Genomic DNA, 16,458 nt, shown 5'->3' with positions numbered 1-16,458 from the left:
TTCCCTCGCCACATCCCGGGGCATCTGCTTTATATCCCAGCACACCAGCTCCCTCCTCTCCCCCCTTCCCAGCAGTGCCTTGCTCACGGAGCACAGACCTGGCACGGTGAGAGCTGAGCTGGAAGCCAAGTGTATTTTCAGCCTGGGAAAGCGGGCTGGTGCAGGTGTGCTCCATCCAGCTCAGCTCCTCGCCGGTAATTTTGAGCTCCTTGGCTCCTTTCTGCCCCATTAGTGGAGGAAAAGAGGTCTCCAGGATCATCAAGATCCTGCAAGTTTCATGAAAATTGCTTTCTGGAGAAGAGGATTATAAAAAAAAATAATAAAAAGGAAAAAAATAGCCACACTGAACACTGTCAGTCAGGGAGAGCAGCATACACTCAGCCCTAGCCAGACACCAGAGAATCCACACAGGAGCTGAGTTTGTCCTGCCACGGACACGAGGGTGGGTGGTGGGTGCACTGAGCTGTGTCCAGAGGCACACAGACATCCCAGCCCACCAGCCATGCAGAGGATGGGCAGACACCAGGCTCCTTCAGCACAGCTCCCAGCTCTGTGCAGCAGGTGGGACTGGACACCAGCCAACCTTCCACATGGGGCCAAGGTCCACGCAGCAGATGGGATGGGGTTGGACACGGGGCTACCCCCAGCACAGGTGCAAAGTCCACCCAGGAGATGGGGCTGGACACAAGGTTATGCCCAGTCCAGCCCAGGGGGAGGCTGAAGGTCCCACCTTGAGCTCCACTGCATCTTCTTGGCTGAGATGGGGGGCCTGGGTGAAACTTTTGAGGGCCAGCTCGTGCCCCAAGGGCTCTGCCAAGCTGGCAGCAGTGTTTTACAAGCTAGCTTTAAAGCCAGGATGATTTCCCTTCCCCGTTGTGATAACATCTGGAGAGATTTTGCTGCCTTCTGCCTTCTGCATCATGCTTGCAGCTGAAATTAGGAGGCTCAGCGAAATCACTCCCTAAGGAGAAAAAAGAAACGTAAAAGCAGAAAAAAGGAGGAGATTCCCCCTTAATTCACAGAACTCCTAGAGGGGAGCTCAGGAGGCAGTGGGTACTGAGGCTTGGGGGGCTGCTTTGTACCCCCCACTCTGTACATGGATCTTCCAGAGGAGATTTCCTTTAAAATCACATGAATTCAAAGCAAGAAGCACTCTGTGTTCCCTTCACCAGCACAAGGACTCTTGGGGAATAAGAGGAACCCATTTTTGGGTTTTTTTAGGTGCATTTTTCCCCTCAGGAAGGTGGCTGGGGGTTCCCACACCCCGTGGCCCCTTGGTGCTGGTGGGGCTGGCCAAGCCAGGTCTATTCTTAGCCGGCGGGTGGCCAGGCAGGAGCAGGCAGGGCGCACAGGGCTGCGTTCCTCACATTCCCCTTCCCCGGGGACAAGGAGCGCCTGCAAACACGCAGCCACAGCTTGGCAGCAGCTGGGGCCGCCAGAAGGGGCCAGGGTTGGCTGAGGAGAGGGGAGAGGTGGCGCCGGGGGGACAGCAGAGCTGTGGAAGGGATGCAGGGAGCTGCAGGAGGGACGGGGAAAGTTCCATCCCTGCAGCTCCCTGCCCTTGGCTTCAGCCCCTGCGAGCCCTGACAGCACCATCCCTCCCTCCCCACCTCTGAGGGGCTTAAAGGTGAGTTGGGGGGTGAGGGGAAAGACCCCATATTCCCCCCTAAGGAAGTTCAGACCCTTCCCAGCCCCATGGCTTAGTTAGGATTCCCTAAGGGGGAATTGCCCAAGGGGGACAGGGCCAGATCCAGGCAAACGACAGCTCTACCCTCCCCATGTCCATCCTTGATGGAGGGGGGTCATCCATGCCTGTGGCTGCACTGGGCACCCAGTGGGGTCCCATCCTCCCCAGGGGGTGCACCCAGGGGTGCCAGCTGTGCTGAGCACCCCCCCAGCCCCACAGAATCCCTTCCCTGCATGGGTAACACCGCCCTGTCCCAGGCTCTGTCCCAAAGCAGGCTCTGCCCATGTCCCACTGCTGCTGGGGAGCTGTCCTCACCCTTTGGGGCTCCCACTGAGGCACCCCAGGTGACACGGGGAGAATTTCCCCCCACCAAAATTGCTGGGAGCTTGGCACAGGCTCCTTGCCCAGGGGTTTGCAGTCAGGCAGACCCTCTGCAGCCGCTGCCAGCACCCCCTGCCAGGGCTGCACGCCGCCTTTGCCTGCTCGTCCTGCAGCATCACGAGTCACTGCAGCCTGCAGGCCCCATCCATCCTCCTGGCAGGTGAGTCACGAGCCTGCCCCGTGCCTCAGTTTCCCCTGCTGTGCAGTGAGGACGGGCAGGGTGCCAGGGGGGATGCCATGACCTGAGCAGAGCCTCCGTGGCATTTCCTGCCACTTGCAAGTGGGAAGTGGCTTTGTCAGGAAACAATGGCCGTGACTTGGTTTAATGTCACTGAGTCCTTTCCAGATTTGCAGCCTCCCAGGGCTGGGAAGGCCCAGGCTGATGTGAGTTCAATTTGGCTGCACATTTTTACCCTTGTTTTGGGTGGCTTTTTTTTTTTTTTTGTTTTATACTTAACAAGCAAACAGTGTGGAGGTGAGAGCCTGAAAAAAATACATCAAGATTTGGAGTGGTGAGGCAGAGAAAGGAGCCAAAACAAGGAGCATCCTTCCACCTGCAAAATAAATTTACAGCCCCAATTCCTCCATCCCGTGTCACATCCGTGGAGCATCTTCCAAAGGCGAAGGGCAAAGCAGGGGCATGAGCCATGCCAGGCAGAAGGACGCCCGAGAGTGCCTGGGGACAGTCCTGGTGGCTGGAAGCAGCTTTGGGGACCGTGCAAGTCCTGCCTCTCCCTTCCCAGCTGTGTTTGCAGCGTGGCTCTAATTACAGAAATAGGCAGAAATGTCTCGTCTCGGTTGGCAAACATTTCTCCTGGCAAGCGCCAGCCGCCAGCTGCCATGCCGGGATCCAAGGGGGCTCCCATCCCCTCCATCCCACACCTCCCACCACAAATCCACACCCCGTTAAGGCTGCATCTCCTTTCCCAGGGCAGCCCCTCGCTGGGTCGGTGATAATTTCCTGCACAGATTAGAAATGCCAGGAGCAGGGAGGGGGAGGACACCCTTGGGAAGCACCCAGGTCTCCTTTGCCCTTGGAAACCAGGTGAATCCCACTGATTCCCCAGGGTGTGGGAAGGAATTAAAAAAAAAAAAAAAAAAAGGGGGGGGAAAGGAGTAAAACCTCAAAAACATTCAGTGAGGAGGAAGAGGAGGGGGGAGAAGTAGAACTGAGGGAGGAGGAGGAGAGCAGGGCAGGGAGAGAGAGGATTACTGCTCAGTTAAATTAGAGGGAGCCCTTCAGCTGACTTGAACAGCAGGAGAATTTGCCCAAAGACCCCAATTTTTCCAATTTGGGATAAAATGTAAGCACAGGATTAACTACAAGCATATGCTTAAAACCCAGGGAATTGAAAGAAGTCTGGGCACAAAGTGCTCCAAAGAGGGCAGGGAGGCAGGGCATGGGCTGGCAGCTGCCTGGATGAGCTGCCCCTGCAGGGGTGCCCTGAGGGGTCTGGGGAGATTTGAGGGGATGGAAGAGCCCTGGGTGCTCTGGGAGGCTCCTGGAGCTGAGTCAGTGATAGCCTGGACGAGAATGACATGACTCAGCTCCATGTGCAAGGGCTGTGTGGGGAGGAGGGCTGGTGGGAGAGGCTCTTCCACACGCTGGGACTGACGCCCTGCCTGGAGAAAGTGGGATCAGAGGGACCCCACTGCTGTGGCTGGAGCAGGACGAGCCTTTGTGGGGTCCCTGCAGAGCCCAGCCCTGCCAGAGGGGCTGGGGCTGTTCCCACGCCCAGAGCTGTGCTGGTGCCCCCACACCCCACCCTGGGGACCCCCCAAAGAAGGGCTCTGAGCTGGCACGTGCCCTTTTTGTCAGACACATCCCCATCCACGTGATGTGCCCATGAACATCCCGGGCTGATTTATGGGATGAGAGGAGGGCAGGAGGCCAACCTTAAATCCTGACTGCCTGGTGATTAATAATCATAATTACTATCATATTAGCTGTAGTAGTAATAGTTTGCTTTCCCCTGCAGAACTGGTCATCCAGGAATCTCAAGGAGGTTTCACCAGGCCAAGTGACCAATGTCCCTATTTTCTAAAGGAAATTGCAGCACAGAGCTGTCTCCCTTGAGTCACACAGTATATCAACAAGAAAACAGAGAAGGCAGGAGCCTGGACTCTGTGTCCCTCTCCCTCCCCCATGCTATTAAGCTGCATCTGTGTAATATAGAGCAAAACATCCTCCACGAGTCGCAGTAAATCACGGCAGAGGCAGTGTGCAGAGTGGATGGGGGGAGATAATGGGTTTTTCACCCTCTTCAACAATAGAACAAGTTTTTCTGCGTTAGGGAAGGCTGACTTCTCTGAGAGATGGAGATAAAAACAGCACTGAGGCTCCAAAATGGGCCTGAAAGGACACTTGCCTCACCCACTTGCATTGCTGGCCAAGGGACAGGAGGGAAACCAGGCAAACCATGCTGTGGGTCGAGTGCCCCACTGGCATGGCCTGGTCCGCATGGGCATCACTGAGGTGCACTGGAATATTAATTGAAAATCCCAGCAAAACACTTCTGTTGATGATAATGGACCATAATCCTCTTAGAGCAATTTCATGCCTGAAAAATCATGCATAACAAAATAATAATAGAAAGCCCCTGAGTGGACACTGCCCTTAGCAGTGGACACAGGAGGAGAGGGTCAGCCAGAGTGGATTTCTCAGGAAGGAAAAGGAGCTGGTCCCCTTGGCCTCCACCCCTGAGGTGGGCAGAAATGCTGAATTTGGTCTAGGTCTGAACACCTGCTCTAGCAGTGCAGCATCACCGTGGGACCCCGATGTCCCACAGAGACCTGGCGACCCACCAGGGCCCCTGTGCTCTACAGGACCCGTGGTGCTTTCTGTGACCCCAGAACCCTGGAACCTCCTGATTCCCCACGTCCCAAGACCCTCTGGACTCTCCATGTCCTTCAGAGTTCCCAGGACTCTCACAACGCTCCGCGTTCCTCAAGGATTTTCCGTGCCCGCCGAGCCCTGCGCCAGGCAGGGTCGTCCCATGCCAAGCCCCCCTCCCCAAAAGGAGCAGCCGCTCCCCGCACGCCCCTTCAGCACCACCTCGGCTGGACAGCGGCAGGTGCGGGGCCCCGCACCTGGCCGGGCACCCGGCACCCCGGCACCCCCGGTACCTCAGGAACACCCTGACCTCCTCCTGGGAGCCTCGGGGACCTCTGGGAGCACCCTGACCTCCCCCCGGCATTCCCAACAACGCCCCCAGTTCCCCTTGCCTTGCACCCCATTTTTACCCTACCCTCCTCAGCGCCCTGTTCTCTGCTCTGCACCCCCAGACACTGAGCCCCCCAACCCCTGCACCCAGCAGCACCCCCTCTTCTGCCTCCGCAGCTCTGCACCTCCTCCTCCCCCGCACCACCCCCTGCACCTCAGCATCACCCGCAGCACCCCCTGCACCCCGGCACCCCCTCCTCTGCCACCCCCGGCACCCCGGCGCTCTTCATCACTCCCTCCTCCACCTTCCTCCTTCACCATCCCCACCCGGCAGCTCCCGGCGCTCCCGGTGCCTCCTCCTCCTCCTCCAGCACCCCTCTCCGGCACCCCTTCCTTCACCACCCCTTCCTCCAGCGCCCTTCAGTTCCACTCCCTCCAAATCCCCGCATCCCCAGCACCACCTCCAGCTCCAACACCCCAACCCTCCAGGACATCCCCTGCCACCCCCCGAGACCCCATCCCACCCCCTCCCGGCGCCCCCACCCCAGCCCCACAGCGATTCTCCCTCCACCCCCAAACCATTCCCCGTCCCAGCGCCCCAAAGCCTCTTTCACCCCTCAGCACCCCCTGCCCCGGCCCCTCAGGGACCCCCAGCACCCACCTGCTCCCCCGCCCCGCCCGGAGCCCCCCGCCCGCGGGGCCGCTGCCAGACGGGGCCGTGCGGGTTTCGGTGCCGGGGGATGCCGGGGGGTCCGGGGGAGCCCCGGGGGTCCCCGGGGGGTGCGCGCTGCCCGGCCGGCAGCTGTTGCTGCTGACGGCTCCCCCGGAGCCTCGGGCTGCCCGGGGCAGCGGTGACTAAGCACTTTGGGGATTTCTACTCTTATTATTTTATTCTATTATTTTCTCCCGCTTTCGAACGGGTCCTCCCCCCCTCTCTCCCCCGCTTCCCCCTCCCATCCTCATCTTCCCCGGCCGCCCCCGCCCGGGGCCGGGCGCGGCAGGGCGGGCGGAGGGGTTCCCCCTTCCGGCCACCGGGAGCATGGGAGCCCCGGGCCGGCTGGGCTCCAGAGCTCGGTCAGCCCTGGGGTGAGGCGGAGCGGGGCCGCGCCGTGCCGTGCCGCGCCGCGCCGCTCCGGGGCCGGGCCGCGCTCCCCGCCGCGCCCGCGGCAAGTTCCGCCGCTCCCGGGGCGCGCGGAGCGCAGCGGAGCGATGCCGGTGCGCCGGGGCCATGTGGCCCCCCAAAACACCTACCTGGACACCATCATTCGCAAATTTGAAGGACAAAGTGAGTACCGCGCCCTCCGGTGCCGCTCCGCTCCCCCGCGGCCGGGGCGGCCCCCCAACTTCATGGAGAGGAGGGGGGCAAGGCGGGAGGGTGGCCCCGGGGGCACCCCTGTGACCTGCCGGGGGGGGAGAGGGGTGGGCGACAGCCGGGCAGCGTCCCCGCGGGTATTTATAGACAGGGCGACACAGGGGGACGAGCCATCCCAGCCTCGGTGTTCCCCCGGGGATGGGGACACCGCGACCCCCCCAGTCCCCGGGCAGGGACGGTGTGCCCGGGCTGTGGGGAGGGGGCCCCGGCCGGCTGGGAGGGGGGACAGGGTGAACCCCAGCGCAGCCGGGCTCGCTGCCTGTTTGCCTCCAACTCTGCGCTCCCGGCGGCCGCCGTCCCTGGTGAAACGTTGCCATTTGCTGTTGCTCCGAGTAATCCCTTTATATGAATTTTGGGGCTGGTTTCGTGTTAAATACAGCGAAAAGTCCGTGCGCACAGGGGAGCTCTGGGGTTTGCGGGTGGCGGGGTGGGGGCGCGGGGGTTCCGCTCCCCCTCCCTGGGCACCCCAGCGGGGCTGGGTCCCCCCGACAACGCTGGGGATGACGGCAGGGGACCAGGGGACCGCGGTCCCCCAAAAACTCAGCTCGGGGGGCTTCTGTGGGGTGCCGGGGCAGCGCACCCCGCACTGTCCCGGCTCACTGTGGGTTCCCTGGCGTCCAAGTTTCCCGAGTGGGCAAATTCCCCTGGCGCTGCCACCCCTGCAGGCTCTGCGCTGCCTGGCCTGGCGGTGACTGACGTGACCCTGGGCATGGAAAGTGAGAAAAACTGTCCCTGGTTCCTATCAGCTCCCCCGGGAAGCGGCGGCTGGGGAGCAGCGGGGCCAGGCGGCGAGGCGTGACAGCGAGGACACAGCCGGGTCCCCGCTCCCTGCCCGCTCCCTGCCCTCTCCTTGCCCATTCCTGCCCGCTCCCTGCCAGCCATGTCGGGCACCAGCTGGGTTCTGCCGAAGCATCGCCCCACGCTCCCCCGCGGCAGTTCCGTGCTGTGACAGGTGTTGGGAGACAGCGAACCAGCACACCTAACGCATCCTTGCTCCAGGCAGGGAGTTCTGCCGTGCCTGTGGGCGCCCTCGCCCCCAGCACGGCAGCTCCCATGGGTGTAGCTGCTCCTGGTGAGTCCCCGCTGCAGCCAGAGGGGCCCAAAATCTTCCCTGCCAGGGCTGGTGCAGAGCCCTGGTACTGTGGGACCAAGGGGAAATCTGCAGGTGAGAGCAGGACAGAAAACAAATTGGGGGTGAAAAAAAAAAGCCCCAAGGAGACCTGGCTCTGCAGCTCCTTGCCATGCTGGTCGTGGTCACATCCCTGTGCTCAGCACAGCTTGCTCCGGCGCCCTGCCAGCCCTGTAAATCCTGTCCTGCACCAGGATCCAGACTGGATCCAGTCCATGGAGCTGATACTGGATAGGAAAACTGCTCATCCCAGGTGGGGAGTGTGCCCCAGGAGCAGGGCTGTGGGACAAGGTCCCCTCTTGGTGCTGTCTTCCAGCTGGCAAAGCAATTTGGATATGGAAGGATCGGGAAGAAGGAGCTGGGGAACATTTGTCTGTGGTGGTTTGTGCTGTTTGCAGCATCGGCACCAGCACCAGCCCTGCGTGGGAAAGGGAAGGGTGCCAGAGTGGGAGTCCCCCAGAAAGGGCTACCAAGGGGCTGTCAGGGGGTGGAATGAAGCAGGAGACTTGTGCAGCACCCCTGGGGACGCTGGTTTTACTGGGAGGCATCCTGCAGAGCTGGGACCCTGCACTGGGGACAGCCCTGATGTGCCTGGGAGGGGTCCCCCCACCCCTCCCAGGGTGCCACAGCTGTGCAGAGGTTTCTCTTGCATTTGGGTGGAATTCCCCATGAGGCTGGAGCGCAGCAGGGTTCTGGAGCACGCAAGCTGCAGATGCCATTCCTGGGTAATCCAGGAGATTAATTGGGGTCTGGGCTGGGAGGCAGCCTCCAAATGGACCCTCTGCTCAGGCTTGCCTTCAGCTCCAGCCCGGAGCTGATGCCAAATGCTGAGGGAAATGGTGCTGGGGGGCATGTGGCATTCACCACATGAGCGTGTCACATCCCAGCAAACCCATCTGAGAGCCCAGCACTCCCCGATATCCTTAAAAAAATAAACCAAAATCAAACCAAAATCAGAGCTCACCCCGAGATAAGGATGGAAGCGGCTCTGTGTGGGCTGGATGACGTGGGCTGTGCAGCACTGCCACACACCCTGGCAAGGCAGCAAGTCTGGCCCCAGCCCAGCCTAGGTGGCTGCAGCACCAGGAGGGAATGGGGCAGCACCACTCTCTGCCTTAGTTTCCCTTTTCTTTCCCTTGAGCACTTTACTTTTTGAGCACAGGGGCCACAAAGCCCAGCAGAGTGTGGATTTCACCTTCAGCCCAAAGGCACAATTATCCTATAAAACATTAGGAGAGTCGTTAATGTGATGGGTTTCACCCCTGCTTCCCATGAAGCCAAGCCTTACACTCACTCCTCCTCTTGCCCCTTGCCTGACTTCAGTCAAATCTGAGCAAGGGTGGAAAGTCTCTGAGATAACTCAGGTCCCTGATAAGCTCCTGGGAAGGGACAGAGGCTGCAGCTCTGCCTGCAGTGCCGGTCAGGGACAGATTGCCCATTAGACAGCAGAGAGTCCCCACATGCCAGCGGTGAAATGTCAAGGCTGCAGGGATTGGCCAATCCCAGCAAAACTGCCTCTACTGAGAACCCCCATTTGGGTCCCCCCCGTCCCCAGAGTCACAAATTCACATCGAAGTGGGGACACTGAAGAACAACTTTCTGAAGAGCAGAGCAGTACCTGGGATTGTGCGGGCTGAGGTCAGCCGTGTCCCCCCAGAGCTGTCACCAGTGTCCCCAGGGAGCTTGTCTCTGCACAAGGGGGTGCCACCAAAAACACAACCACACACCCCAGCTGTCCCCAGCAGCCCTGGTGTAAGCCTCGTGCCCTCCTGCCTCCCTGCAGACCGCAAGTTCCTCATTGCCAACGCGCAGATGGAGAACTGCGCCATCATCTACTGCAACGACGGCTTCTGCGAGATGTTCGGCTACTCCCGCGTGGAGGTGATGCAGCAGCCCTGCACCTGCGACTTCCTCACCGGCCCCGACACCACCAAGAGCTCCATCGCCCAGCTCACCCAGGCCCTGCTGGGCTCCGAGGAGTGCAAGCTCGAGATCCTCTACTACCGCAAAGACAGTAAGAGCCGCTCTGTGGGGTGGGGAGGTGGGACCTGCCCTGCATTCGGGCTGTGAGGAGCCCAAATGTGGTGGCTTGTGCCCAAAGGTGGGGGACAAACAGGATCTGATGCCACCAGGGCATCAGGATTGCACCCGGGCTCGGGGCTTTGCTGAGGACAAATCCAGAGTGGCTCCCGGTGGGATGGAGGCATCTCTGCTGTTGTGGAGCACATTGGGACCTTGAGCAATAGAGGATGTTGCCAGATGATTTGGGAATCAGGTCACTGGTGAGCCTTTGGGGATGGCTCGTTGCTCCTGGGACGAGCCATGTCATTGCTTGTGGGATCCTTGAGCCAGGAATGAGAATCCAGTGGGAAGCCCATGGAGAAGCCAGGCTTGGGCACAGGTCTGTGCTCCAAGACGAGATGAGACAGACCCCCCATCCCTGCTGAGGGTGGGTGCAGCGACGGGCTCAGGGCTGCCTTTGCAGCGAGCAGGATGCGGCTGTGCGTGCACAGATGGAATTACGTTAAGATGAAAATGAAGCTTTGATGGAAAATACGAGTGATTAGTTCTAATACGGCAGGAAGTTAAATAAATATTTAGTGCTTGATGCTGCAAAACAGCGGCGGCCACGGCTCCCAGGGCAGGGAAATGCAGGTCCGCTGCTCACAGGAGGTTAAAAGCATGAAGTGTTTCCTTTTTTTAACATATGGAGCTTTCCCATTGCTTCAGATTGTATTGATGGGGGCTTGGCCTGAGCGCAGGGCTGCGCCCCACTGCTGGCAGCTCCCAGCCAGCCAGTCAGAGGAGAACCACGGGAAGCAAAAGGCAGGAGCAGGCAGGAACCCTGGCTCCCAGCCCAGCGCCCTATCTTGGGGGCTGGCACCCGGGTGTCCTGGCCTCCCTCCCAGACCCTATCTGCTGGGCTGGCATCCAGGTGCCAGCGTATCAGCCCCGGAGTTATTCACTGGCAGCACCTCTGCGCGTTATCCCGGCGGGACCCGAGCCTGGCTGGTGGCAGGACCAGGCCACTCTGTCGAGGCTCTTCCTGTGGGGCACTCCTGGGTGGAGAGGGGCCATGAGCGGTGCCAGGTCTGGGTGCACGTCCCCCCCTTCAGTTGCAGGGCCTGGCTGGAGCCCAGCACAGTGCAGAAGTGGCACACGCTGTCCCCCTGCTCCCTTCCAGTGCCAGAGCGTGGCTGTGCTCTGGCTGTGGCAAGGACAGCGTGTGCAGCCCTGGTCCATTTCCTTCCTCCCTCCCTTCAGGATAGTTTCCCATCCCGTCCCTGGGGACTACTTGGCTTGTGAGCCTGATGCATCACCATGCTCCCTGCTTTGAACATTCCTGCTGGGCTCACGGGATGCTCGGTGCTGTCCTCAGAGCCCTGCTCTTCCTCTAGGCCACGGGGAACACTCATTGCAGCTCTGAGCTGCTTTCTTCTCTTTTTTTTTTTTTATTAAAAAAGAGGGGAAAAAAATAAAAAAAAAAGCCCAGAAGCAAACCCTTCATGTCTATTTTTAAAACCCAACCCCACCAGCAGCATGCTTTCCAATTGTTTCCCCCCAGCACTCAGCCTGCGACCGCTCGGCCCATTATAAATGGGTCTTATCGGCAAAGAAAAGGCTTTTGCATTATAGGGAGCTGCTGCTTAATTAGCCAGCGGAGCTCCGAACCTGCCTGTCCTCTTTTTCATACCAGCAGCACCAATCTCCAGCCTCGACCTGCTGTTTATTACTGCGGTACTCCCGGCTCTGCAGCTCGCGGGGCTGTTTCCTCGCTTTTCTGGCTGGCAGAGGCAAAATTACACCCAAAATCTGCCCGTTGGAGACACCCCAGCAGGGCCAGGTGGGGTGGATGGAGCTGGGCAGGAAGGGGCCACCCAAGGGTGTCAGGGCCAGTGGGTTCTGGGGTCAGGCAGGATGCTGTGATGGGGGGATGTGTGTCCCTGGGGACAGCCTGGCTGCTCAGCCCCACTCGGATGCCCCTGCTGTCATCACCTAATTATAATTATAAACAGAGCCAAACGAGCCAGGGGTGCCAACAGTGAGCCCAGCTCCAAAATGGAACCAAGAATGGAACCTTCATGTGGGGGAAGGTGGGACCAGCCCACGCAGGGCAGTTGTCCCTCCCTGCCACACCAGCCCCAAAAAGGCCTTGGAAAGAGGGAAGAGCCCGTTGGCAGCGCGTGTGGGCTCTAATCCCCAGCTCAAAGCTGGGAGATCAGTGAAAAGTTAATTTCCTTACAAGATGCTACACAGCTGGGGCTGGCCCAGACAGAGGGGTCAGCACGGGATCAGCTCCTGCAGCAGCAAGGAGCAGCCATGGCCCCTGCAGACACTGTGCACTGTGGCCAGGGTGAGCTCAAATCCTCCAGCATCCCCTGAGGACGGCACTGAGGAGCTGAACTGCATCCAGAGTTGGTTTTTTTCCCTCCCCAGGTGGGGATGTGCTTTGCAGCAGAGCCACTGGCCAGGGCTCGTGGCGTCCCCAGAGCAGGAGGTGGCCACAGGTGCTGAGTGCCACCGTGCTGGCGTGGCCTGAGCAGCAGCAGCTGGTGGCACTGGCTCTGCTTAATCTGCGTGAATGTGATGCTGATGAATATGAAAGGGGAGATGTGGCTGCGACAGCTGGAGCAGCTGGTGGGGCAGCCCCAGCCCCTCCATCCTGTGCTGCCCTGGGCAGAGCCCTCAGCTCGTCCCCTGCAGCAGCAGTTCGTGGCAGTCCCCATGGAACTGGGATCAGGGACTGGGATGGGGCCAGCAAACTCACAGCACTGGTGCAGGAGCCAGGATCTTCCCCTGGGAGCTCCAGGAGCGGGAGGGTCAGGGAGTGACTGGGGTGCCCTGTGCCACTCAGCGTAGCCCCCCAACAGGTCCCCACGGCGTGCCCCAGCAAGCAGCCAGGCAGGCATGGCTTGGGAAGTGCCACCACACCCAAAGGGGGCAGGGGTCCTCGTGTGGCACATCCCCTCTGTCCCCAGCCCAGGGCACATCCCTGGCGCTGCACCTCTCCTGCAGCTGCTGCCAGGAGGCCTGGCTGAGGCAGGGGGATGGATCCAAGCGGGGTTTCTCCACGCAGCTTTGTAAACAGCAACGTGTGACGTGCCCATGGATGCACTGGGAGCAGGAGGGCAAATCCCACCAGCAGCTGCTGCAGCCTGGCACTGCCAGGGATTTGGTGCTGGCAGCCCCAGGCAGCCCCTGCTCCTGCCCCATGGTGGGGCCAAGGCAGGACTAAGGGGACTTTTTGGGTGTTGGAGGAGTAGGAAGGCACAGCCAGCTGACAAACCCCAACCCCAAGCTGAGCTCTTGGCTTGCACAAACCCATGGGGTTTATGCCAAGCTAGGGCTGTTTGCTTCTTGCTGTTTGCTTTAAGGGTCAGTCTGTGACCTCGGGAGAGGGATGGACACCAGAGCCCAGCTCCAGATGGGAACTTATAAACATCCCTCCTCACAATGGCAAAAGCTCTGGTCGCAGAGATCCTGCATGCAGAGCTGATTCTGCCATCCTTGGCACGGCTGGGCTGCAGCTCAGGCACCCCCATTGCCCTGGCTGTGCCCCAGGGCCAGTGTGACTGGGGCAGAGAGCTGCAAGAGACACATTTTTCATCTTCTGATACTCCACAGATGCTTTTTGCTTGGACCTTATGTCCCAGATCATCCCCAGCCCCTCCAAGAATGCTGCCTGGAGGCTTTTTCCTGAGATCCCTGCCCTGCCAGAGTCCCTGACTGCCCCCCGAGCTCTCCATCCTCATCCTCAAGGACTGCTGCATCCCCAGTGGGAGGGGGCCCCCTGTGCCATGGGAACAGGGCCCTGGGATGGCTGGATGGACCCAGAAAACGCTGTCAGCTCTGCAGCTCTGGCCACACAGCCCCGCTCTAAGATGGATAATTCCTGCAGCCAGTGGGATTTAGCAGGGGAAGGACTGAGGGCCTGGACACAGCCACTCACTTCACTTGCAGAGGAGCTTAAGGTGCATTTTTCCAACCCACTGTATTGATCCAGGACCCCTTTTGGCTCCTGGGGATCAGAGCATCCTTCTTGTACCCAAAATCACCCTGCTAGGCTTGGATCTTTCTTGTGCCAACACGTTGGTGGGTACCCTCTGCCAGCTGACACTCCTGGTTTTCCTTCTCCACTGCTCTTCCAGCCAGCCAGGCTGTGAGCACACAAATCCCTGCCTTTCCTCAGCACACAGGGGAACCTCTGCCCTGCTGATGTTACTTAATAAGGTCATTTTTGCTGGCCTGGTGTCCTGGCAGGTTTCAGTCCCTGGTGCCCTGTCTGGGCGTGGGGAGAGGGGCCAGGGCAGACCCTGCGTTGCACATTTTCTCCCTGTGCAGGGGGATGCAGAGCTGCAGGGGCTCACCCCGGGTCCCAAGAGTGACCAATCTCCCACCAGCTCAGCCTCTCTCTCCATTTTTTTCCATCCCACCTCAGGGATTTGCTTTAGGGCCTCCCAGCAATCTGCACTTCCCTTTGAAGTTCTACCCAGCCCCGACGCTGATTTATCCCAGGATGGGAGCACAGCTTGGTCCTCCAGGCTCCTCTCTGGAGCACAGCTCTGCTCCCATGGCTGTCCCCATCCCCTCCGTGCCCTTCCCAGCCCCTCTCCTCTGCTCCTTTATATAATACCACTATAGATTTAGCCACTCTGCCATGAGACCCTGCAGATTAAATCTCCTGGCCGGGGGGAGGCCTGGGGAAGAGCTCCAGGCACAGATTAATAGCTCTCTTTTTTAATATTCATAACAATACAGGCTGGTGTCCGGCTCTCGGAAACCCCCGTGTCCTGTTGATTAGTTTAATACTGATGGCACTGACAAATGCATTAACCACAGGGGATAAGAGGGACAGGGAGGGAGGGCCCCCAACAATGACATTTTTAACGTTATTAACTGTTGGCTTTTATCAAGGTCAGAAGACACGGTGGGTCAGAAAGCACAAACCTCACTCAGCCTGGGGGAGCTGGGCTGGGTGCTAGAAGGTCAAACCAGTGGTTTAGGGAATGTTTAGGGTTTTCTCAGCCCACCACACTGGCTGTGGGACCCTTCAAACCAGCATCCATGTCATACCCACCTGCCAAGCCCTGTCTGCAGCCCCCCGGGCTGGGTTTCACCCCAGATGGGCACAGGCACCCTCATGCTGGTGGCCACAGAGCTCAGGCAGGTTGTGAATCCCCCCAGGGCTCCTCCAAGAGATCATTTGGTGGCTGGATAAAATTAGATGGATGGAGACAGATTAGCTGAACAGCTGAAGGGAAGGGACAGTCAGATGGATGGGGACAGAGGATGGAGGAGCAAGGTTGGGGGGGAGGCCTGAGGTGCCTCCTGGGGCTGGCTCAGCCCACGGGTGCCACAGCAGGTCTGGTTTTGGCAAGAAGGATGAGGAGGCTCAGCGTTCAGCAGACTGGCTCACCATAGGGAAACTGAGGCAGGGCAGAGGGTGCCACAGCTCTCCCAGCTGCAGCCTCTCCACAGAGGTGGGGGTACCCCAAATCACAGCTGCACAGACCCCAGATCCTGGGGGAATGCCCTGTCTTTGGGCCAGGCTTAAGGGAATCTGCTGCTCCTGATAGTCCCTCATTCCCTTGGCACCTCTGTGCTGAGCAGTGTGGGGCTGAGCAAGGCACTGAGCTCCTGGCATGCAGAACTGGGCCTGTTGGGGCCACTTTTGGGGTGATTCCCCTGGTTTTGGAGGGGGATTAACTTTTGGCCAACCCTGAATTGGCCAGGCAGTTAGACTAGATTATTGCTGTAGCTCCCTCCCCACAGGAACAGTCTATTTTATTTAATTTAAGAAGGGATCAGTGAGGGGCTCGCAGTGACATTGGCCGGGGCTGCTCAAGCTCAGCACCTCCCAGATTTGCAGGATCAAACCAGGCACCAGCTGCCACCCAAACCCACCCCCAGCCACCTCCCAGCTGCTCCTTATATCCCTCCAACTGGAGATGTAACTGGGCCCAGTTTTCAGCTGTTCAGCACTGGCCATGGGATTAACCCTTTCCTGTGCCACACGGGGCCTGCCAGGACAGCTCAGAGCCCATCCCCTCCCAGTGCCATGGAGGAACTCGGGAAGGAAACCTGAGGCAGTGAAGGAATGCAGGAGGGCAGAGCGCCTGAGCCAGGACTGGGCTGTCTGGATCAGAATTCCCAGCCCAGGGGGAAGCATGGGGTTGATGGATGCCCAGTGAACCTTGTGGGTTCCAGGAAGTCAGTGATGCTTTAAAATCACCTTGGGGAGAAAAAAACCTCCTTATTTTCTAACACATCAAAGGAGAAAGCATCTGTGAGTGGGTTCCCCTGTGCACACCAGTGCCAGCATCAACACTGGCAGAGCTGTGGCATCCTGGGCACGTGCCACCTCCCTCACTCAGCATCACTCACAGGGCATCTCTTCCTCTAAAGATCCCTAAAAATCCTGACAAAGGGAGGGAAAAGAGCTCACTTCTTCCTGCTCCACACAGAGGTAACCTGTCACGTGCCACGCAGCCCCCAAACACCTTTATCTGCCAAAAACCCACTCTCTCCTCCCCAGCTCACACATTTTGGTGGATTTCCTCTCCCTTTGGTGAGCAGTGGAGGAAGAGAAAAAGACAGAGAGAGGAAAAGAGAGAAAGAGAGAGACAAGGAAAGACCAAACGAACAAATCACAGCTGCCGGGGTCTTTAAAGAGATTTCACCATATCCATTTCTTTCCCCTTCTTGCGCCTGTGTGTGTCCGTGTA

General features: G+C 59.2%; 1 protein-coding gene across 2 annotated transcripts in view; it reads left to right on the top strand.

The window, feature by feature from the left end:
- Nucleotides 1–6,219: 6,219 nt before the first annotated feature.
- Nucleotides 6,220–16,458, top strand: part of KCNH6 (potassium voltage-gated channel subfamily H member 6) — a 31,707-nt gene continuing 21,468 nt past the window's right edge. For both annotated transcript variants that reach the window (XM_064399815.1, XM_064399814.1), the window contains exons 1-2: nucleotides 6,220–6,516; nucleotides 9,516–9,746. In XM_064399815.1, the coding sequence (XP_064255885.1) occupies nucleotides 6,441–6,516; nucleotides 9,516–9,746 (307 nt within the window). In that variant the 5' untranslated portion in view covers nucleotides 6,220–6,440. The remainder of the gene's footprint in view (nucleotides 6,517–9,515; nucleotides 9,747–16,458) is intronic.

This window comes from Passer domesticus, chromosome 27 (genome assembly GCF_036417665.1).
Source record: "Passer domesticus isolate bPasDom1 chromosome 27, bPasDom1.hap1, whole genome shotgun sequence".
NCBI lineage: Eukaryota > Metazoa > Chordata > Aves > Passeriformes > Passeridae > Passer > Passer domesticus.
This window is presented reverse-complemented; position numbering and strand designations above follow the sequence as displayed.